General features: G+C 41.0%; 1 protein-coding gene across 1 annotated transcript; it reads right to left on the bottom strand.

Annotated features, from left to right (window-relative positions):
* Positions 1–24,237: 24,237 nt before the first annotated feature.
* LOC132901172 (olfactory receptor 52B2-like) lies at positions 24,238–25,176 on the bottom strand. Its single transcript, XM_060943518.1, has one exon. It carries the CDS (start codon positions 25,174–25,176, stop codon positions 24,238–24,240), a length of 939 nt encoding a protein of 312 aa, XP_060799501.1.
* Between the last annotated feature and the right edge of the window lie 623 nt (positions 25,177–25,799).

Here is a 25,799-nt window from a genome sequence, read left to right on the forward strand (position 1 = left end):
TAAAACAGCGTTATTATATAATGCACTGTTGTCAGATGATGACTTTCTTGATTGCTCATGTGAACCCCATGCTGCAAACCACAGCATCGCAGACCTCCACTTGCTGTAGCAACCATTTCAACCATATTAACAGTAAAAATGCATACACATCTTTTAAAACTAATAGTTAAAACATACGTAGTAGCCCCATAGCACACTTGCTTCCAGTTAAACAGCAAACTCACGCAAGGCGGCAGCGATTTACCAGTGAAATCAAGTCATACCTTGCGAGAGGTATACAAGGGAGACAGCAGGTTTTTAAGCAGTAGCGGAGCAAACAGGGGCCATTTGAGACAGAGGTGTAAAATCATTGCAAAATATGAATGCAAAATTAATAAATACTAAATAATAAAGCCAGGAAAGACACACCATTGGGGAGAGAATAATATATTTTTAAAAAAAAAGCACTGTTAGAAAGCTGAATACGCTGACTGGACTCATGCGCTCCATGTTGTCATGGTAACGTTGACGACATGTAATGTGCACGCTAAGATTGTCTACAGCAAGGGTGCCCAAATTCTTCTCTACAATGGGCCAAAAATTAATTCTGTGGGTGGGCCGCGGGCCAAAAAACGAACGTCCACATTATGTTACCTTACATTTTATTGAAACGTGTCATTTTTATATAGGCTAAGATCATTAAACTCAAATGTAAATGTTTAAAGGAATTAAACATATTTTGTATATTTATAGTAGGCCTACCTTTATTAATTTCAGAAGATGACAGAACATCCACATGGCTTATTTTAAGAGGTAGAAACATATTTGAAAGGAAAGCAACATTTAAGACTATATTACAAAAAGTGCTTTGGTAGCTTGAACAAGTTGAAAACAGTTGGATAAGGTCCAGGACAACCAAATATACAATTCTATTTAAAAATTAACTAAAATGTGAATTGAGCAATAACACATGCCCTTGTAACACTGTGCCTTTTAAGCCATTTGAAACCAGTTGGATTGCCCAACTTATGAAACCAGAGAGACAGCGCTCGAAACTAATGGTGTCCCGACGTCCCGGGGACCATAAAAAATGTCATCGGGACACAAAATTATCATATCTGGGGCAATCCCGGGACAATGGAAAAAAATAGATCTAGAAAAAAAAGTTCTACATTAATATTATTTACAAAGCCGTAACACATACGTAGACATTCACCTAATTTGTCAATTTTAATTTTAAAACGTTAACAGCGAAAAATACATAGTAGCTACACTTTCGATGCACCTGCATCCGTAGGCTACAGAGCAGCGCATTCTGTTCTAGAATCTTCGGCCGGAGTCCGCATTATATGGACTTGGAATGGAATTGCTACCGCACACGCTGCGCCGACTCTTGCCAGAACAAAAATGCTTAAGTGGTTGAAGCGGACCGACCGCGGGGAAGAAACCGAAAGCCCAGACATAAGGTCTCCGGGACCTTCAGGATCCAAAGTGTCATCGCCTGGTCTGCAGGCAACGCTGAATGAACTTAATGAACACTGTTAGACACGTTATAAAATACAACAGGAATGATGTGGATGATATTGACGGAAGATACCGTTCAACAGAATAAGTGAGTTTTCTTGGTGTCTTTCTAGTTCAGAAAGTTTAGTCAGTCAGCAGCACAACTAGGCTAGGACCTGGCACTATGTTGATGTTGCTAACATTTGCACCCACGTTTCGGCAGCGGAAGTTCATTAAATGGGTAACGGAAAGTTCATAAAAATGGGTAACGGAAAGTTCATAAAAATGGATAACGGAAAGTTCATAAAAATGGATAACGGTAATGGATAACGGAAAGTTCATAAAAATGGATAATGGTAATGGATAACGGAAAGTTCATAAAAATGGATAACGGTCTCATCTCATTATTTGTAGCCGCTTTATCCTGTTCTACAGGGTCGCAGGCAAGCTGGAGCCTATCCCAGCTGACTACGGGCGAAAGGCGGGGTACACCCTGGACAAGTCGCCAGGTCATCACAGGGCTATGGATAACGGTAATGGTGAAAATTATAAGTTGGCCTTATAAGTGCCAACAGATATTCAAGGTATAAGTAGATGAAATGAACATAAAAGGGGTCTTATTTTCAACTAAAGTGTACTGCAGATGTAATGAGTTGAAACATTTTCTGAATGAGCTAGTTGGCCCCATTAAATAAACGGGTATCTATTCATACAGTGAGATCGCCAAAGTTTAATAAACTGAAAATGCAATAACTGTAATTTTGAAGTAGATGATGTATAGGACATGTGTCGCTTGTGTCTTGTGACTTATTGTAAAAATGATATAAAGGGTTCAAAATCGCATAGTTACAAATATAATAGTAACTTCATATGATAATATTAACCACTGGCTATTTCAGAGAGGAAAAAAAATGGGGACACTATTGCTTCCATTCGGGACAATACAACACAGAATTCGGGACCACTAAGAAAAAAAGTTAATTTCGAGCCCTGCAGAGAGAATTTACCTTAGACGGAATGTGAAATTAGATTGAGTATTAGGTATGGAATTGGACAATGTGAACTGAGCAATATAGAACACAACACAACATTTCGCTCATGTTGTACCTGAAAGTGTCTCAAGGCCAGCCAGCTCCTGTGTCACTTCAAAATCCTCACTGACTCCGCGCAAAAATGCCATCAATTGTGCATAGTCACATATGTCGGTGCTCTCATCGCAAGCAATAGAAAAGGCCGTAAATCTGGATGCTTTACCAAAGATTTGTTCTCTGAGATCCTCAGCCATGTCCTCGATGCGGCAGGTAACGGTGTTCCATGATAAACTAATTTGCGAAAAGGCCCGTGTCTGGCTCGGGGACACAGTCTCTGCAGCCACAGTCAGGCAACTTTTAACAAACTCTCCACATGACAAAGATCTCCCAGATTTCGCTATCATTGCGCTGATCTTATAGCTGGCCTTAGTTGCATTTTCTTGAGCAGATGACGGCTGCAGTAACGTGCGTTGTTGGGCATTGAGCCTGGCTAACAGTTCGCTAGCCTTCTGCTTTCTTATTTCACCACTGTATTTCGCAAACTGAGGTAAATGTTTTGTTTCATAATGTCTACGGATGTTGTATTCTTTCAAAACTGCCACTCTGTCTACAGATAAGGCACACTGCCGAGGAATCGATTTCCGTGAAAAAAAAAATAATCTTGCCAACTATTTTTGAATTTTCTTTTATCCGTGTGCCACTGCCTAACACAGCGCTCCATTGTAACCTCTGCTCCTCACTCGTGTCATGAGCCTGCTGACAGGCAGAAGAGCCAGCAACTCAACAGCCCCCCCTTGTCCCCCCTTATAAAACTGTGGTCAGAAAGTGAACTGCAGGCAACTCTTCAGAGCCGTTGGGACAGAAATTCCCAGCGGCTGGCACAGACCTGGCACTGACGGGCGGGCACAGATGGGAAAAATGAGGTGGGCCAAAAAAAACGGAACATGGGCCAAACTTGGCCCGCGGGTCCCAAATTGGGCACCCTTGGTCTACTCTACAGTGTGAAAGCTCTCCGCGCTAATGTGAGCGGCTATTTAACCAACTGTTCCAGCCCAACACAGCTCCTTTTAGCGATAGTGTGCTTCAGCCTATTGCTCGCAGAACATTCTCGTTTTTCATACTTACGGCGGTGCTTGAAAGTTTGTGAACCCTTTAGAATTTTCTATATTTATGCATAAATATGACCTAAAACATCAGATTTTCACATAAGTCCGAAAAGTAGATCAAGAGAACCCAGTTAAACAAATGAGACAAAAATATTATACTTGGTCATTTATTTATTGAGGAAAATGATCCAATATTACATATCTGTGAGTGGCAAAAGTATGTGAACCTCTTTACTCACTATTATTCGACGCGCTATCCACACTCTTCATCGCACTGCCAACACAACCACTAACCTTCTCTGACTGCCACAGACTGCATAAACTCAGCGGGAACTTAGGAGGTAGAACTACGGTAGGCGTAGTGTACAAACTGGACCATTGCATACTTGCCGCGATCACCGGTGATTGAAGTTTTTTAGCAGGCAGACAACAACGCAACTGGCACATTTTTTATTAATGTTTTGCAGGCACTTCTAGGAAAGGACTGAGCGGATGTAAGAATTTTAGACTTGGGATAAATTAAATTTTAGACCTGGGATGAAAATGTGTGTGTTTTTTAGACATTTTAAGGCCTAAAATTTAACTTTCTGAATTTTAGACTTTTTTAGACCCCGCGGGAACCCTGCAGAGTCAACGTTTAACATAATGCACTTTTTACAGAGATGTTTTAATGTTATTCTTTTTTTTTAATCCAGTTGAATATTTAGCGTAAAAATGTATTTTCAGCTCTTAAAAATGACCGAGGTCCGGACCTCGGTGGCCTCATAGCTGGCTACAGCCATGACTAAAAGTCAGATTGTTTTTGAAACAATCGGCCAACAGATCGGCCTTCAAGAAGCGAGAACACAGATGGGTAAGCTGTGACTCTCATTTGGATATAAAACAACAAAAGCATGTTGTTTACCTGCATTTAGATTAATACATGTAATTTGTATCATGTGTTTAAGTTACGGGTATAAGATTATTTAATTTGCTTCAGAATGTGATTGTCTCAGTTCATCTGATTATTTAATTAGCCTTTTACGTTTTATCAGTGAAAATGCATGCATGTACATGTATGTTTGCATAAGTTAACACCTTGCCTGTTTTAATTGGAGTCAACCCACAATCAGTGAAGTCAAATCAGTCTTAGTTGAGCAAGTCGGTAATGGTATTTCTTACTTTCACCCTAAATTTTTATTTATATGACTTTGGTCTATAGCTGTCAAAGGCCTTGGCTTTAAAACTGGTTCCTGCTGTGATGTCAAGCACTTAGGTTCAGCACAGCAGCTCGAATGCCAACTTTGCGGTCAATTTTAACTCTCAATTTTTTTATTTTTTAATAATTTTCATTTATGCAGCATACAAGAGTCAAGGGTGTCCACTCAAATTTATTTAAAAAATAAAGGTTCTGCATATCTCCTTTAAGGAAACAAAAATCTGTTTGTGTGTGTGTGTGTGTGCTCTGTTTCTGACTGCATTTGACAGACATCTGCACACTTGCACAAACTGCCTCTTATGCTCTCAACATCTTAATGTCAAGTGCGAAATTAAGACTTTTTTTTGGCACAAGTAATGGTGCCATTAGCAGTAAATTGATTGTCACAACCTTTAATAAATCACATTGCATGGTTTATATAAATATTCACCTGCCCAAATTTTGAGTTTTGATAGTGAACCTCCAATAAACACATATGCAATGAGGTCAGGTGTGAAAATAATGGTTTCCATGCCTTTGCATTGCTAACTTTTCACTGCGCATCTTCAGTAAATCCTGACAGTATTTTGCACATGCCACAAGCCATTAAATCTGGCCTGTAGTGTCTCAAAGTGTACATTAATTCTGAACTGATGTTAGTTACCACAGGCACATCCATGGAGAGAAGTAATTCTGTTTAATTTAAATTCTTTTAACTTGTTTCATTTTATAATACTTATAATACTTTTATAATACTTATAATCTTTAAAAATACTGTTTAATCCATTTTACCAGAGGTAGTGGTATTATAATAATAATAAACAACCCATTATGGAGTACTCGTGTTCAGCATTAAATTTCTTTGTCAAGTCATACTCCACAGTCATGGTTAATGCCTCATAGGAAAGTATAAACTCGGGGTTTAAGAATCTGACATTTTTCATAACAATTTATGGTTTTAACTAGCTTACTAGGGGAAATATATTCAGAGAAAAGTTCCAACAAAGGGTTCAGTTTTTTCATACAAATGTGTATATATTTAGAGTAAAAGGTTATATCAATCACATTCCTGCTCTTGGAGATGCTGCAAGTGCTTGCATATAACTTCTTCAGATTCTGGATGCTTATCTTCCATCCACTTATCCATTCTCTATAACCACTAATCCTGCGCAGGGTCGCCAGAAAACTGGAGCCTATCCCAGCTGACGATGAGCGAGAGGTGGGGTACACCCTGGACAAGGCGCCAGATCATCGCAGGGCTGACCCATAAAGACAACCATTCACATTCACACCTATGGTCAATTAAGAGCCACCAATAAACTAACCTGCATGTCTTTGGACTGTGGGGAAAACTGGCGCACCCAGAGGAAACCCACACATGCACGGCTCCCATTGGCTACTGGGCTCAAACCCAGAACCTTCTTGCTGTGAGGCAACAGTGTGAACCACTACACCACTGTGCCACCCCAGAAGTTATCTTCAACAACTAAAGTTCTGTGCAAGGTGATTCAACCACAGATAAACTTATCTCCAAATGGCACCAAATATCTCCTATTGGCAGAAAGCCTCTAAAAATCATAAACAACTTCTAGAAATAGTAATGTAGCGCTTGTGTCGTGGACCTGTAGAAAAAGCACTAAATATCTCCTAGGCTCGGTAGAGAGGTAAGCTTCAAGATAGAACAACTGAAAATGGTAACCTGGAAACCGTTGTAAAAGGAGTTGAACAGTTGACAGTTTTATTGATTTACAATTATATGTACACCGGCTGTGCACCTTTTGCACAGCTTTAACCTTTCAATGATGTGACTTAGTCCCGGTTCAATGCAATATCAATGAAAGGAAAATAAAACAAAAGGAAGAGCTCTTCAAATAAAATAACAAAATTATAAAATAAGAAATGGTTCAGTCTTTTCCCAGTTCAGTCCAAATCAATTCAGTCCTTCTTTTCCACAAAAAATATGAAGATATCCAAAAACAGTATCCGAAATCTGATTTAGAAGTTCGAAGATCAAGTTGAGTCAAAGGCAATGTATTAAAGTTCCTCTTATCTGGTATCTGTTAATGTGAAGATCATCTGGCTCCTGAAGCGGTCACACGGCTGGCCACACCGCACTGTCGACCATCTCCAGTCCATGGGCTCGGCTCGCCATCCTTGGATCGGATTCTAATCAATGTCCAAAAAAAACCAGTCTACAGAACAGTAGACTAATAAGTATTCTTCTCTGAGATCTCAATTATTCAATTTCTATCATTCATTTATCATGTAACTTATATGAAAAGATACATCCCTCTTTTAAATGCAATGTGAATGATTTACCACATTAACCCATATTACAAAATACAGTAAGTATTTACATGACTTACTTCCCAGTTGCAAAGAAAATATTGCATGGCTTAAACAATAAAGTTTGTAACTCAGTCTTAACAAAACAGTATGAATTGTACTTTTTTATATATTGTCCATTTCTGTATTATCACATTTTAAACCTTTTAATTTGTAACCATTAGGCTATAACACTATTACAACATATTTACATCATTAGGAAAACATTTCCCTTTCTTTGCATTAAATATCACAAAGATATGGCTTCAAACAGTAGCATACACAAGGCAGCTACCCTGAAAATCGCCACCACTCGGTAGCTAGCTTCACCGAGTAGTTAACTGTGAGCTAATAACATCATGTTCCTTCTGGAACGTTCAGACAGCATGTCCAGGGTGGTGCGTGCCACTGTGGAGGCAGCACGGCACGCCAGGGCATCCGCCAACCAGTAAAGTCACAATGATGCAAAATGCACCAAAGTGGGTTAAACATTGAAGAAAAGTACCAGTTACCAAAGTTCCAATATAAACATTTACCACGAACACAATTCTCTGCAGTCACTTCGACTGGTTTTAAAGGAATAACTGTCGGGAACTTAACACTGGGTATAGCTAACACGGTTGAACTAGCAAGGGGCAACGTGTTCACTCACCGAAGTTCTTCTCATAAAACACTAGGTGGAAAAACACTTGTTTTTTCTGCTCCACCGGCAGGTTTGTGGTGTCGGGTACTTCTGATTTACTGCTTTGAGTCAAACTTGTTACTTTATGTGGGTTATTTGTCTTTTAAGTTATCACATTCACGGAGCTCATCAAACTCGTGTTCACAGGGAAACGTTGCGTTGAAAAGAGAGAGAGAACCGGAAGTGTGTGGTGGTTCACTACTCTCTGGACAGGGTAGTGCGCCCTCATGTGGCAATACTAGATAATTGCATTTTAGTAGCCCATTTTCCATAGGGGTTACACCCTCCCCCCCTTACTCTGCATGAGTCCCTTCATGCCTATCATACCAATACATCAGTTCACATAGCAACAATAGGATAGGTTCCATCATTAATAGTGTCAAGGGCTCTATTGAAACCTTCCAAAAGAGTTTGTGCAAAAGAGATTAAGGGTTTTCCTAACTCAGGGTAATGAAAACGACCAGGTGGTCTATGTATTCTGTCTGACCTACGTGTAGTGTCAGTAGTGTCAGTACCTATATCAGTTTCTACATGAAGTGGTGTATTTGCTTGATCAGTGCTTTGCTGAGTGTTAACATCAGTTTCAACTTCAAGACTCTCTGGAATAATAATTGGGGATGTTTCTTGGTCAACGACCATTGAGGTTTCACGTTTGTCATCTGGCAAGGTCATATCCTTTTCATCAGACTTCTGTTCTTGGGTGTTCTCTGTTTCCACTGGTTCAGCTGCTGCTGGAAGTACGCTGACAGGTTCCGCTGATTCAACTACTGTTGGAGATTCACTGACAGGTTCTGCTGATTCAACTTCTGCTGGGGTAACACTGACAGGTTCTGCTGATTCAACTTCTGCTGGGGTAACACTGACAGGCTTCACTTGGTGGTCTGCCCTGGGTTCACCCAAACAGTGGGCAGTCTGGTGTCCAGTAGGTTCGGCAGAAGTTGATAGAACGGCTGATGTCTGGGTGGGTTGCAGCATCACTGGAACATCAATCACCTCATAGAAGCGTCTCTCTGGAATGACTGATGGCTGGAAGGAGTAGTACGACAAATCATCCTCCGAGTCAAGGTCCTCGTCTGGAGCAGGAGGTCGACTCCATCGGGTTCGTGGACGTTGAGGTTTTGACTTTGTCATCTCTTCTTCTTCAGCCTCACACAAGTCACCGCAAGGGAGCAGAAGGTCTCTATGTAGAGTTCGGGTGGGGCCATCTCCATCCATTGGTTCCACTGTATACACAGGAAGGTTTCCCATCCTCCTCAGGACTCTGTACATTGTTGACTCCCATTTATCTGCGAGCTTGTGTTTATTTCGCAGCCGTACATTTCGGACAAGTACTTGATCTCCTTCTTCTAAAGTAGATTCTCTCACTTTCTTGTCAAAGCGTCGCTTGTTGCGGTCAGCGACCTTCTGTGAATTCCCCTTCGCTATCTGGTAGCTTTCCTCCAGCCGTGATTTCAGAGCTCTCACATACTGAGAATGAGTCTTGGGAGCTGACTTTTTGGCAGGCAAACAGAATGCAATGTCTACAGGGAGCCTTGGTTGACGTCCGAACATCAATTCGTATGGGCTAAACCCTGTTACCTCGTTCCTAGTACAATTATAGGCATGCGTCAAAGGTTTTACAAAATCACGCCAGTGACTTTTCTTCTTGTCAGTGAGAGTTCCTAACATACCTAATAGAGTTCGATTAAAACGCTCCACGGGGTTTCCCCTTGGGTGATAGGGACTGGTGCGCACTTTGGTAATACCAGCAAGGGCACATAATTCTTTGATGAGTTGGGACTCAAAGTCCCTGCCCTGGTCACTCAGTAGGCGCTCAGGAAACCCGTAATGCACTAGAAACTGTTCCCAAAGTGACTTTGCAACTGTTGTAGCCTTCTGGTCTTTTGTAGGAATAGCTACGGCATACTTGGTGAAATGATCTGTGATAACCAAGATGTCTTTTGTATTGTGACTATCAGGCTCCAAGGACAGATAATCCATGCATACTAGTTCCATGGGCCGAGTTGTTTGGATATTCACAAGAGGTGCTGATCTCTCAGGTGGCGTTTTCCTTCGGACACAACGGCCACATGTCTTTATCTTGGTTTCCACGTCTGTGGCCATCTTGGGCCAATAGAATCTTGATCTGACCAAATCTAGAGTTCTTTCCAGGCCCATGTGCCCCATATCATCGTGGAGGCACTGGAGAATGGTGGGTCTCAGGGATTTGGGGGTCACAAACTGATAAGTAACGTCACTGTCCGTTTGTCGAGTTCTGAAAAGAAGACCATCTCTCAATTCCAATTTTTTCCATTCTTTGAGCAAGAGCTTCAACTCCAAGGAGTCTGGGTTGATATTGGGCTTCACAGCATCTGCAGCTTCCAAAAGCTCAACCACAGCGCTTATAACTGGGTCAGACCTCTGTTGCCGTTGGAGCTCTCCCTGGCTGAATGTAGGCAAGGTGTGACAGCCCAATGACACTTCCTCCTCATACACATCTGGCACTGCATCTGCGTGGAGTGAAAGAGACTCTACCAGGGTGATGGAGGGCAGATCATCGTCCGTTTCACTCAAGAGGTGGCGGTGACAGACGGCATGTACGGTCTCAACAGACAGGCTCTGGTCAGGACGTGAAGATAAATGGTGAGAGGTGAATTGTTTCACTCGTTCTCTTTCTTCCAGAGAAACATCATCATCCTCCAGTGTGTCATGAGGTCGTCTGGAAAGGCCATCGGCATCTTGATTGCACTTTCCAGCGCGATACTTGATATTAAAATCGAATGTGGAAAGTGCTGCCAACCACCGGTAACTGGCAGCATCAAGTTTGGCAGATTTCAGGATGTAGGTGAGAGGGTTATTGTCAGTCACTACAGTGAACGTATTGCCATACAAATAATCTTGAAATTTCTCTACGATGGACCATTTCAATGCGAGAAATTCCAACTTGTGAGCTGGGTATCGCTTCTCACAGGGGGACAGTCCTCTACTTGCATAGGCAATTACTCGCATTTCACCCTCTTGTTCTTGATAGAGGGCGGCACCCAACCCAAAGGTGCTCGCATCGGTGTGGAGAACATATGGGAGTTTTGGGTCTGCATATCCAAGTACAGGGGCTGATGTTAGTTTCTGTATGACTGTGTCGAAAGCATTCTGACATTCATCTGTCCAGCGATTTGCAAACGGCTCCTTCACATTGAAATAGGCTCCAGAGTGAGCTGTTGCTCTCCTTCCTTTTTGGTAGGGTGGGTAGCCCTTTGTAAGATCATTCAAGGGTTTGACTATTTTCGAATAGTCCTTCACATAGTGACGATAATATCCTGCAAAACCTAAAAACGACTTGAGTTCTTTGAGATTTTGGGGTCTAGGCCACATGTGGAGGGCACGGACCTTTTCAGGATCAGTTTCTACACCTTTACTTGAAACGATGTGTCCTAAGTAACGCACGGAGCTTTGAAAAAAGCTGCACTTCGAAGGTGAAAGTTTCAAGCCGTGTTCTCTCAACTGTTGGAGTACATGTAACAGTCTGGTTTCGTGTTCTTCTAGGGTGCTAGAAAAAACTATGACATCATCTAAAAACACAAGTACTTCTTTCAGATTAAGATTTCCCATGCACCTCTCCATTAATCTTTGAAAAGTGCTTGGTGCGTTGGTGATGCCCTGGGGCATACGGTTAAACTCATAAAACCCCAGTGGGCATACAAAAGCAGTCTTGGCCTTATCGCGTTCCTCCATCTCAATCTGGTAATAACCTGACTTCAGGTCCATTACCGAGAACCATTTGGACCCAGCCAGGGCTGAAAAGGCTTCTTCAAGATTGGGAAGTGCATAGGCATCACGTATTGTCAAGGAATTGAGTTTCCGGTAATCAACACATAGACGAACATCTCCATTCTTTTTGCGGACAACTACAATTGGGGATGAGTACGGTGACTCTGAGTTGCGAATCACTCCGGCCTCAAGGAGTGTTTGCAGGTGTTTTCTTACAGCTTCATAATCTTTGGGATGAATGGGTCGTGATCTTTGCTTAAACGGGGTTCCGTCTTTCAAGTTTATATGGTGTTTCACTTGAGATGCATGACCAAAGTCAAGGTCGTGTTGTGCGAAAACGTCGGAGTAGGCTGTTAAACTCTGTGTTACTCTTTCCTTCCACTCTTTGGAGAGAGGCGAGTTTCCAAAGTCAAAGGTTAGGTTGGACTTTCCAAGGTCAGAAACTTGATTTACAGCACAGCATTTCGCGCTTTCCGTTTTTCTGCTAAGTTCCTGGATTACTTCAGGGGTGTGGAGCTCGGCTATAACACAGTGTGCGGGGAGGGTTATGTCATGCTCAGTTTCATTTCTTACCCACACACGTAGCTTATGGGGGTTCAGTCGGGGCAAGGTGACAAGACAACATTCAACAAGGATTCCTCCTGGTAAGGAAGATGTCACAGGCTGTTCAACTACTGCACGCTCACCAGGACTGTTGGTCTTGACATGGCCTTCGACAAGGACTCTTCCGTGAGCAGGTATTGTTTGCCGAACTTTGCCCTTCAGCGTCATCAAGCCAATCCGGCCTGTCGAACTGGCTTCCTGTCTGTGCTTCAGTGTGTGAAGGATTTGCTGATAGCCATATACAGAAGACAAGTCAATTGGCCTTCTGTGGTGACAGTGCTCATTATACAAGACATCAAGAGCATTTGTTCCAATTAGCACTGGTAAATCGCAGCTACTGCGCACGTCTGGGGTGACTAAAGCTAAAGTGCATACTTCAGGTTCATTTTCAACAAAATTATTTGGGAACTTCAGGCTTATAGGCACATAACCTAAATATGGAACACTTTGGCCATTAGCGCCTTCAACATCTAGGCCTTCGACTGGTTGAATGGGACAGTCTGATAGGTGATCGTTGTAAAAAGAAGCAGATATGGTGGTCACTTGTGACCCAGTATCCAGGACACAGTTACAATTGACACCTGAAACAATGACTTGAGCTGTACACTTCTGTCCAATGAGACCCATTGGAAGGTGGGGTTGATGTCCTGTTGAATGTGATTGACTGGACACTTTAATGGCAGATTTGCTTTTGGGACATTTCTGTTGCACAGCTCCCGATAGTCCCGCATCAGGAACTGGGTTCAGTTTAACGGCTGCTCACTGGCTTCGCCCCAGGACTGTAGCCTCTGTTCAAAATCTGTGCGCTTTTCATGCACTAACTGAGGGTTTGGTTCGTTGCTGCAGGAAGGAGCAATGTGGCCATCCTCGCCACATCTGAAGCAGTAGCCTGGGCGTGGTCTCTTAGTGAGTTTTGGTTCGGAAGAAGAGTGTTCTTCACTGGGCAGGTTCGGTTTGGGTTTTTGTTTCTTAGTTTGCTTAGCAGTTTTCGGGCGTGAGCCAGTATTCAGTGTTGCTTTAAGAGAAGCCATCTGGGTCTGCAACATTGCAATTTGCTTTTCAAGCTTTTGTGTATCAGTTCAGAAGCCTGCATCTCTGATGGTATGGGGTTGCATTAGTGTGTGTGGCATGGGCAGCTTACACCGGTAGGGTTACTTTTAGTAGACCTTTGAATTTTAGCTAGCTCATCTCGCAAGAGTTTCTCAAAGTCGGCACCACTCAATTTAGCTACGCCTTTTAGTTCAGCCAAGTAAGAGCTGGTTAAGCTAGAACTTTTGTCAGCGGCATACAGCTCAGAGAGGAGCTGAATGCTGTGGGTGACCTCAGGGTTACTGGTGTGTCGTTCACAAGGCAAAGTGTCCTGAATGAAAGTGATAGGTTCACCTGATGTGAATTCTACAATGGCAGTGTTTTTAAACTGAGGTTCGTCACTAGGCACTCTAATTATTCTATCAATGGAACCAAGCGTGGCTAGGTAGTCCATGACCTCATTATCCTCTACTCCCATTGTTAAACCACCTACAAGGAGTGCATTCGGCACTTTCACGTTCCATTCTCTGATTACATCCATATTTCAGGCTATTTCACCAAGGCAATGTTTCAAAATAACAGGTTGCAAATATTGACCACAATAAAAATGTCAACTGTTCGACTACCAACTGAAAAAATAGGGTAATACCTCTCCTGGCTGGCTCGCCACTAATTATGTAGCGCTTGTGTCGTGGACCTGTAGAAAAAGCACTAAATATCTCCTAGGCTCGGTAGAGAGGTAAGCTTCAAGATAGAACAACTGAAAATGGTAACCTGGAAACCGTTGTAAAAGGAGTTGAACAGTTGACAGTTTTATTGATTTACAATTATATGTACACCGGCTGTGCACCTTTTGCACAGCTTTAACCTTTCAATGATGTGACTTAGTCCCGGTTCAATGCAATATCAATGAAAGGAAAATAAAACAAAAGGAAGAGCTCTTCAAATAAAATAACTAAATTATAAAATAAGAAATGGTTCAGTCTTTTCCCAGTTCAGTCCAAATCAATTCAGTCCTTCTTTTCCACAAAAAATTTGAAGATATCCAAAAACAGTATCCGAAATCTGATTTAGAAGTTCGAAGATCAAGTTGAGTCAAAGGCAATGTATTAAAGTTCCTCTTATCTGGTATCTGTTAATGTGAAGATCATCTGGCTCCTGAAGCGGTCACACGGCTGGCCACACCGCACTGTCGACCATCTCCAGTCCATGGGCTCGGCTCGCCATCCTTGGATCGGATTCTAATCAATGTCCAAAAAAAACCAGTCTACAGAACAGTAGACTAATAAGTATTCTTCTCTGAGATCTCAATTATTCAATTTCTATCATTCATTTATCATGTAACTTATATGAAAAGATACATCCCTCTTTTAAATGCAATGTGAATGATTTACCACATTAACCCATATTACAAAATACAGTAAGTATTTACATGACTTACTTCCCAGTTGCAAAGAAAATATTGCATGGCTTAAACAATAAAGTTTGTAACTCAGTCTTAACAAAACAGTATGAATTGTACTTTTTTATATATTGTCCATTTCTGTATTATCACATTTTAAACCTTTTAATTTGTAACCATTAGGCTATAACACTATTACAACATATTTACATCATTAGGAAAACATTTCCCTTTCTTTGCATTAAATATCACAAAGATATGGCTTCAAACAGTAGCATACACAAGGCAGCTACCCTGAAAATCGCCACCACTCGGTAGCTAGCTTCACCGAGTAGTTAACTGTGAGCTAATAACATCATGTTCCTTCTGGAACGTTCAGACAGCATGTCCAGGGTGGTGCGTGCCACTGTGGAGGCAGCACGGCACGCCAGGGCATCCGCCAACCAGTAAAGTCACAATGATGCAAAATGCACCAAAGTGGGTTAAACATTGAAGAAAAGTACCAGTTACCAAAGTTCCAATATAAACATTTACCACGAACACAATTCTCTGCAGTCACTTCGACTGGTTTTAAAGGAATAACTGTCGGGAACTTAACACTGGGTATAGCTAACACGGTTGAACTAGCAAGGGGCAACGTGTTCACTCACCGAAGTTCTTCTCATAAAACACTAGGTGGAAAAACACTTGTTTTTCTGCTCCACCGGCAGGTTTGTGGTGTCGGGTACTTCTGATTTACTGCTTTGAGTCAAACTTGTTACTTTATGTGGGTTATTTGTCTTTTAAGTTATCACATTCACGGAGCTCATCAAACTCGTGTTCACAGGGAAACGTTGCGTTGAAAAGAGAGAGAGAACCGGAAGTGTGTGGTGGTTCACTACTCTCTGGACAGGGTAGTGCGCCCTCATGTGGCAATACTAGATAATTGCATTTTAGTAGCCCATTTTCCATAGGGGTTACAGTAAGCAGTGCTAAAAATGACACAAAAGAACATGTCCAAGTGGCAAAAAAAAAGTCACAGAAAAGCTCTCCAAATGACACCAAACTGCTCTCATTGGTATAGTGCCTTTAGAAATGGCATAAAGCTTCTAAAAAATGGAGCAAAGAAAATAATAGCATATAGCTCCTAGAAATAGCAAACATTCCTGAATGAATGAAAAGAACATGTCTGAATGGCACAAACCACCAAAAATATCAGAGATTGTTTCAAAATGGCACAAAATGAAATAGCAAATAGCATGAAACTGGCAGCTACAAAATGTGCAATTAAAAAAAAAAAAGTCCAAAACTTACTCAGTTCATTTAAGCTTTCATAAAATCAACAAAACAACCCGGTTAGCACTGCCTCATGTAATATAGGCATGGAGAAGTTGCTGTTTCCACCTCCTACAACATGGATCTGGGGTTGGATTTGAGGAGAAAAAAAAAATCACTATTTACAACAAGTATGAAAGTGCAAAATATAAACAAGTAAACACAAAACATGAACGAAAGCACAAAACAACTGGATAAAAAATTAATTCAGAGTACAGTGGGCATCACCACTTGGTGAAACTAAAGTACTATAATAGTCCACTATAACACACAAGGACATATAACAACACCTGTGCTTGTAAATAGTCTTGTAATACTTCTTCTTTTGAAGGCAGAGTACACAGTTTTCTCCCAGCTGAGGCTTTGTCTCTCTGGCAGAGGTTGAGATGTGTACAATCGTCACTGTATAACATGGCCTCTTCTCTGCCACCTGTGACACTTCACTGAGAGCTGTAGCATCCACTGACTTAGCCTGGGCTCGCCCATCCTAAGCGTGACGCAACACGAGGGCCTGTTGCGAGCTTTGAAGTCGCGTTAGCCAGACTACCACTGGCTCAGACACTGAACTTGTGGCTTCATCACTCTCAAAATCCACAATTCTGGAAGTGTATCCTGCATGTCACTAAGAACTTCTTCGTGAGGAGCTTCACACAAAAGAAACAATCATAGCCAGTGGTGCTGAAGAAGATTTAATTAAAAGCAGGTTGCTTTCCTTTGTGTAATTAATTGATTATCAGATATAGAATATAAACTTATTAATGTGAGATATAGTATTCTGATTTTGTCTCTCTCCCTCTCCCTTGGAATCTTTCTCACACACACACACACACACACACACACACACACACACACCGCTTATAAAAGAGCTTTCCCTCCAGCTGGACTATTTGGACATATATGAAGCTGAAGATGCCTGGTGGTCCTGTAGTACCATATATACAAACATGAAAATATGAGAACATGTCAGGTGATGAGCCACTAAGAGTGCAATCAGACAGCTTTATGCCACATAGTCACTGATTCTCCAGGATTCTGGAACTATACACAAGGGATGAACACCATTTTTCCAAGATATGTTGTCAATGTTTGCACTTTATATTATATGTAGTTTATTGTCTGCAAGTTTGCTCCCACTGCACTAATGCACTTTATGTTGTTAGTTGTAGATTTGTAGTTTTGTGATGTTTAATATAGCACCATGGTCCTGGAGAAACATTGCTTCATTTTAAGTCTGTACTGTAAAAATTGTATATGGTTGAAATGACATTAAAAAAGCCTTGGCCTTGACTTTGACCTTTTAATTCTATTTGGATAATATACTTGGACAGATGGGTCACAAATGTGAAAGAAGAAAAAAAAAACTAAAAATACGATGTCACTGCAAGGTAATCAACCACCAAGAGTCTAATCAAACAGATTTATGCCACACTGGCACTGATTCACTGAGCTACAGTGGTGCTTGAAAGTTTGTGAACCCTTTAGAATTTTCTATATTTCTGCATAAATATGACCTAAAACATCATCAGATTTTCACACAAGTCGTAAAAGTAGATAAAGAGAACCCAGTTAAACAAATGAGACAAAAATATTATACTTGGTCATTTATTTATTGAGGAAAATGATCCAATATTACATATCTGTGATTGGCAAAAGTATGTGAACCTCTAGGATTAGCAGTTAATTTGAAGGTGAAATTAGAGTCAGGTGTTTTCAATCAATGGGATGACAATCAGGTGTGAGTGGGCACCCTGTTTTATTTAAAGAACAGGGACCTATAAAAGTCTGATCTTTACGACACATGTTTGTGGAAGTATATCATGGCACGAACAAAGGAGATTTTTGAGGATCTCAGAAAAAGCGCTGTTGATGCTCATCAGGCTGGAAAACCATCTGTAAAGAGTTTGGACTCCACCAATCCAAAGTCAGACAGATTGTGTACAAATGGAGGAAATTCAAGACCATTGTTACCCTCCCCAGGAGTGGTTGGCCAACAAAGATTACTCCAAGAGCAAGGCATGTAATAGTCGGCAAGGTCACAAAGGACCCCAGGGTAACTTCTAAGCAACTGAAGGCCTCTCTGACATTGGCTAATGTTAATATTCATGAGTCCACCATCAGGAGAACACTGAACAACAATGGTGTGCATGACAGTGTTGCAAGGAGAAAGCTGCTGCTCTCCATAAGGAACATTGCTGCTTGTCTGCAGTTTGCTAAAGATCACGTGGGCAAGCCAGAAGGCTATTGGAAAAATGTTTTGTGGACAGATGAGATGAAAATAGAACTTTTTGGTTTAAATGAGAAGCATTATGTTTGGAGAAAGGAAAACACTGCATTCCAGCCTAATAACCTTATCCCATCTGTGAAACATGGTGGTGGTAGTATCATGGTTTGGGCATGTTTTGCTGCATCTGGGCCAGGACGGCTTGGCATCATTGATGGAACAATGAATTCTGAATTATACCAGTGAATTATAAAGGAAAATGTCAGGACATCTGTCCATGAACTGAATCTCAAGGGAAGGTGGGTCATGCAGCAAGACAATGACCCTAAGCACACAAGTTGTTTGACCAAAGAATGGTTAAAGAAGAATAAAGTTAATGTTTTGGAATGGCCAAGTCAAAGTCCTGACCTTAATCCAATCGAAATATTGTGGAAGGACCTGAAGCGAGCAGTTCATGTGAGGAAACCCACCAAAATCCCAGAGTTGAAGCTGTTCTGTACAGAGCAATGGGCTAAATTTCCTCCAAGTCAGTGTGCAGGACTGATCAACAGTTACCGGAAATGTTTAGTTGCAGTTATTGCTGCACAAGGGGGTCACACCAGATACTGAAAGCAAAGGTTCACATACTTTTGCCACTCACAAATATGTAATATTGGATCATTTTCCACAATAAATAAATGACCAAGTATAATATTTTTGTCTAGTTTGTTTAACTGGGTTCTCTTTATCTACTTTTAGGATTTGTGTGAAAATCTGCTCATGCTTTAGGTCATATTTATGCAGAAATATAGAACATTCTAAAGTGTTCACAAACTTTCAAGCACCACTGGAGGGATAAACACCATTCTCCTAAGCTATTCACTCAGGGGATTTTTATTGATGATAGATGGATGATGGTGGTGGAGGAGAGTGCTGTCGAACACATTGCTCCAAAATCTTCCATAAATGTGCAATTGGGTCGCTATCAAGTGACTGTCAAAGCCATAAAATTGTGGTCAGAAGTTTACATACACGACAAGCAGATATGAACATCATCATGGATATGAATGTCATGGAAATATTGAGCTTTCAGTGATCTCTTTGCACTGTTCCTTTTTCTGGGGCAGAATGATTGTACAAGATACATCTTTAATTGGGGAAAAAAAGGAATTTGGTGCCCCTTTATGTTGGGCTTTCTGAAATCGGCACAAAGTCATAATTATACATCCAGGGTCAAAAATATACAAAATGCACACCTAATATTTGATTAAATATCCCTTAGAAATTTCACCTTGACCAGATGCTTTTGATTCTGAGAAACTGATCACAGGGTGACAGTTTGGGTCTTCTTCCAGCAAAGTGGCTTGGCAAAGTGGCAACACCTCCCAATAGCTTGTATGTCCATACAATTGTTTGAAATGATGGTCTGAGAATCTGCAGTTGTTTAAAAAATGGGGGTGGGGGTCTCATCTCATCTCATTATCTCTAGCCGCTTTATCCTTCTACAGGGTCGCAGGCAAGCTGGAGCCTATCCCAGCTGACTACGGGCGAAAGGCGGGGTACACCCTGGATAAGTCACCAGGTCATCACAGGGCTGACACATAGACACAGACAACCATTCACACTCACATTCACACCTACGGTCAATTTAGAGTCACCAGTTAACCTAACCTGCATGTCTTTGGACTGTGGGGGAAACCGGAGCACCCGGAGGAAACCCACGCGGACACGGGGAGAACATGCAAACTCCACACAGAAAGGCCCTCGCCGGCCCCGGGGCTCGAACCCAGGACCTTCTTGCTGTGAGGCGACAGCGCTAACAACTACACCACCGTGCCGGGGGGTGGGGGGTGACTATGTAAATTCTTTATAACTGTATGATTTACATGATTTTCATTCTCCACAAAACATCCAGTGATTTAAATTTAGTGAGTATTATTTCTCACTACCAGTAGGATAATTCTTCACAATAAACAATGCAATTTGAAACAAGCACTGAATTATAAACAGAACTTAATTATCGGAAATTAAGATTTGTTTCATTGTTTCAACAAGAAAATGGTAAAAGAACCATAAAGATACAGGTTATTTAGTGAAAAGTTTTTCCAAAGGCATTACTCTAATGAGTCTTTTCTGGCACCTTTATTTTAATATCTTATTGCTCAGTTATCTGTTGCCCCTTTTCCACCAAAGCAGTTCCAGGGCTGGTTCGGGGCCAGTGCTTTGTTTGGAACTGGGTTTTCTCTTTCCACTGACAAAGAACTGGCTCTGGGGCCAGAAAAAACGGTTCCAGGCTAGAACCAACTCTTTGCTGGGCCAGAGGAAAGAACCGCTTACGTCAGCGGGGCGGAGTTGTTAAGACCAACAACAATAGCAAGATCGTGAAAGGTCGTCATTTTTTAAATGGTGAGAGGCAGCAGCTGTACAAACGCGAAGTCATCCATTATTATTGGTGTTGTTGTTGCTGCTGCTTCTTCTCTGTGTTGTTGTTGCTATGATGTTCGCGCCAAGGTTTATACAAATGCAGCGACGTAACTGACGTATACAGTGATGTAACTGACGTATACAGTGACGTAATGACGTGGCTCCACTTAGCACCCCGAGCTATGGAAAAGCAAACTGGTTCGTAGCTGGCTCGCAAGTTGAACGAGTTGTGAACCAGCACCAGAACTGGACCCGAACGAGCCCTGGAACTGATTTGGTGGAAAAGGGTATTGTGTGTGTGTGTGTTCTTTACTACAGATGGGTTAAATGCAGAGGTGGACGTTCACTGTCCTTGAGTGTACATGAGACAAAATCAAGGAATTCTTCTTCTTCTCCTTCTTTTTCTCCTGAATAGTATATGTCTGTCAATATTGTATTGTAGTTTCTGAAATTAATAAGTATCAACCATCACACTCACAAATAATTTTCTCTTATGACTGAGAGATCAGCGACACAGTGGTGTAGTGGTTAGCGCTGTCGCCTCACAGCAAGAAGATCCGGGTTCAAGCCCCATGGCCGATGAGGGCCTTTCTGTGCGGAGTCTGCATGTTCTCCCCGTGTCCGCGTGGGTTTCCTCCGGGTTCTCTGGTTTCCCCCAAAGACATGCAGGTTAGGTTAACTGGTGACTCTAAATTGACCATAGGTGTGAGTGTGAATGGTTGTCTGTGTCTATGTGTCAGCCCTGTGATGACCTGGCGACTTGTCCAGGGTGTACCCCGCCTTTTGCCTGTAGTCAGCTGGGATAGGCTCCAGCTTGCCTGTGACCCTGTAGAACAGGATAAAGCAGCTAGAGATGATGAGATGAGACTGAGAGATCTTTGTACAGAACAAGACAGTAACATTCTGTCAAAATTCCTTTGTTTTCAAACCATATATTAGAGGATTAAGAAAAGGAGGAAATACCATCAAAGATGTGGCAAGTGCTCCTCTTATGTACTGGGATACGTTAGTGAATCTGTGTGAAATTATGAAAAACAGTGAAATGAATTCTAAATATAAGTAAACAACCAGGTGTGTACCGCATGTCTGAATTGCTTTGCTTTTTGCATCAGACTGTCTTTTAGAGACACAGGTGATTAGGATTTGAATGTATGTGAATAACATAACGAACAGTGTGAGAATGTGTAGCAAAGCTATAAGAGACAGCCCATCGTAATTATTCAACCTTATGTCCCCACATATTAGCTTCATCAAACTTGTATTATTACAGAAAGGGTCAACTATTCTTGTGCTACAAATCTCTTGCCGGTAGCTCAGAGCAAGTAGTAAACCAATTACTGTAAAATCAATTATCCACACTGTAATTATTATTTTCAACAAGTTATTTGTTGACATCAAGGTGTGAGATATATATATATATATATATATATATATATATATATATATATATATATATATATATATAAAACTTGTAGGCGGCACGGTGGTGTAGTGGTTAGCGCTGTCGCCTCACAGCAAGAAGGTCTGCGTTCGAGCCCCATGGCTGGCGAGGGCCTTTCTGTGCAGAGTTTGCATGTTCTCCACGTGTCCGCGTGGGTTTCATCTGGGTGCTCCGGTTTCCCCTACAGTCCAAAGACATGCAGGTTAGGTTAACTGGTGACTCTAAATTGACCGTAGGTGTGAATGTGAGTGTGAATGGTTGTCTGTGTCTATGTGTCAGCCCTGTAATGACCTGGCAACTTGTCCAGGGTGTACCCTGCCTTTCGCCCGTAGTCAGCTGGGATAGACTCCAGCTTGCCTGCGACCCTGTAGAACAGGATAAAGCGGCTAGAGATAATGAGATGAGATATATATACATAACTTGTTTAAAAATTATTTTATGTTGCTTATCACAAATCTTTGATCACAGAATTTGCCAAAAATATTATACAATTTAATAATAGTTAAATCCTCAATATGTTAGTAACTTCTCAGATCCTCATCTTTTCAGATTATGAAAAGTCCTTTACCTCAGATTGCCATTTAATTTATGTTAAGAATTCATGGCCCATCCTTTTTAATGACTGAGTGACCCCATTTCATGAGTAAATGCCTTGGGAAAACCTCTGGGTAAACCAATAGGTAAGAAGAATAAGACAAATGTAATGGGATTAAAGAGGAACTGAAGACAATTTTTTTAATTATCAAAATTCTGCTTATCTCATTTTATAAAATGTAGGAATGCATTTCTGACAGCTATTTTGTCACTGCTATAGCAAGTTATGAGTGTTTGAAATATGCTGTGTAATATATCAGTCCATATGTCAAAGCAATGGCCGTAAACGAGATTCGTTGAGACCTGTGCGAGACATCATAGGACGGACGTAAAATGTACAACGGAAATCAAAGTGACCAACATCTGCCAACGTTGTCAAAACACATGCACGCCCTCCTTCGAATGCTGATGTAATCAAGCTGGAAGTTTTCCCTGTGTCCAAAATCATTCCCTACTCAATATATAGGGCACTATATAGTGGGGACGCCATTTTGTAGTGCTGTCCAAAACCTTAGTGAGGATTATGTGGGAAATGCGCTCAGGATAATATGTATTTATCACAAAAATACATGCATGTATTTATTATTTTGAAAACCCACCAGCTGCCTGATCTGGCTTGTTTTAATTGTGCAACAGTAATGATGTACATAACGGCACGATGGACTAGTTCTTATCCTGTTGTCTTTCCAAATCTTCTCTACTCCACATTGGTTCGAAGTCGTATGAAATAATTTCCATCACTGATGAAGCTGGCAAATCTCGAAATTAATCTAAATTGGAATGATATAGCTATCTGTCCGCTGTGTAAACAGTTTTCAAAATGGCGGCACTGACACTTCACGTTTGAAGTCTCGCACAAGTCTTGTGAAAATTGCATGGATAAACGATGCCTGCCGTGGACCATACGAACTACATTCAACATGGCTAAAAACCGAAAAGTCCGATAAGTGTAATATAATATGCCAAAACGAGTCATGATATAAGGTTAATAAAACTGAAAACGTAACTGAATAACACGTTAATTGAGAAATAAAGCAAGTTTAAAAATGAATTCAGTTCCCCTTTAACCCATTCAGAACCTCAGTGGTGTAGTAGTTAGCACAGTCACCTCATAGCAAGAAGGTTCTGGGTTTGAGCCCAGTGGCTGGGGGGGGCCTTTCTTTGTGGAGTTTGATGTTCTCCCCGTGTCTGTGTGAGTGTCCTCCAGGTGCTCCGGTTTCCCCCACAGTTCATGCGGTTAGGTTAATATGGTACGGCCTTGGGCTGAGGTGCCCTTGAGCGAGGCACCTAACTCCTAACTGCTCCCCGGGTGCTGTTAGCATGGCTGCCCACTGCTCTGGGTATGTGTGTGTGCTCATTGCTCACGTGTGTGTGCGTGTATGTGTTCACTGCTTCAGATGTGTTAAATGGAAAGAGGAATTTCATGAGCGTGTGATGAATAAAGTTGTTGTTGTTCACTATGATTTCAGTGATTCTTCATTCAAATGCATATATTCAGATAACTTTTCTTGTTAACATAGCACCAACCTATCAGAGTAAAGCTTTTAGGGTCAAATGGAAAATTTTCATCACACACATATCCAGAGAGTCAGGATTCTTAAGAGTATAGTTCTATAAATATTGTATTGTTCTTTCTGAAATGAATAAGTATTAAACATCACACTTACAAATAATTTTCTGTCATGACTGAGAGATCTTTTTACAGAACAAGACAGTACCATTCTGTCGAATTTCCTTTGTTTTCAAACCATATATTAGAGGATTAAGAAAAGGAGGAAATATCATCAAAGATGTGGCAATTGCACCTCTAATGTACTGGGATACGTTAGTAAATCTGTGTGAAATTATGACAAACAGTGAAATGAATTCAAAACATAAGTAAACAACTAGGTGTGTACCACATGTCTGAATTGCTTTGCTTTTTGCATCAGACTGTCTTTTAGAGACACAGGTGATTAGGATTTGGATGTATGTGAATAATACCATGAACAAGGATAGTCCGTGGATAAAAACTGTCAGAGACAGTCCATAGTAATTATTCAACCTTATATCCCCACATATTAGCTTCATCAAACTTGGATTATTACAGAAAGGGTCAACTATTCTCGTGCTACAAATCTCTTGCCGGTAGCTCAGAGCAAGTAGTAAACCAATCACTGTAAAATCTATGGTCCATACTGTAATTATTATTTTCAACAAGTTATTTGTGGACATCAAGGTGTGATATTTCAATGGGCAGCAAATTGCAATATATCTGTCATAAGCCATCGCGGTCAGAATAAGAAATGATCCAGTTCCATACAAATGTATCAAGAAGGCTTGCACATAACATGCAGAATAAGTGATTGATGTATTTTGTGAAAGCATACTTGTCATGATCTGAGGAAAAAGGGCAGAGGCACCGATAATGTCATTAATTGGCATGTTTAACAACAGTATGTGCATTGATTTATGAAGTTTTTGGTTCAAAGCAATTGTTAGCAGTAACGTAATATTGAAAAACAAAATAGCACAATAGGTAAGGGTTCCAAACATGAACACTGGGAAAATGTGAAGAGGTGCTATGCCCAGTGGTTCCAAAGTAAGAAGCGTTGAATATGTTGACATGTTGGAATCCATTTTCCTTCTCTTTCTTGGGTGGCAAGAACAAAAGTCCTAAAAGAGACAGGAAAAATGCAAATGGGTACACAAGTTTTCTCAAATATGCACAGGAGGTTTTTTTTTTTTTTTAACAGCTCGTTGAAAAATGAATTTAGATCACTTACCACAAATCTATGATTGCAGAATTTGGCAAAATTTTGTACAATTTGACAATAGTTAAATCATCACAATAGGATGGAACTTCTCAGATGCTCATCCTTTCAGATGAGGCAAAGTTCTTTACCTCAGATTGCCATTTAATAGATGTTAAGACTTCATGGCTCATCCTTTTTAATGACTGAGTGACCCCATTTCATGAGTAATTGCCTTGGGAAAACCTCTGGGTAAAACAATAGGGAAGAAGAATAAGACAAATGTAATGGGATTAACCCATTCAGAGCCTGGGGCCACTGTAATATGTTTTCAGTCATTCTTCATGAACATGCAAATATTCAGAAAACATTTCCTGTTAATAGAGCACCAACCTATCAGAGTCAAGCTTTTGAGAGTCACATGGAAAATTTTCATCACACATATATCAGGAGAGGAAGGACATTTTAATGATATGTTTTTGGAAAGAATGTGGTAGTAAGTTTATTTAT

Source organism: Neoarius graeffei, chromosome 17, assembly GCF_027579695.1.
Source record: "Neoarius graeffei isolate fNeoGra1 chromosome 17, fNeoGra1.pri, whole genome shotgun sequence".
NCBI lineage: Eukaryota > Metazoa > Chordata > Actinopteri > Siluriformes > Ariidae > Neoarius > Neoarius graeffei.

Excerpts from the sequence above, each read along its gene's own strand:
- LOC132901172 (XM_060943518.1), bottom strand. The coding sequence starts at position 25,176 with ATGGATTCCAACATGTCAACATATTCAACGCTTCTTACTTTGGAACCA.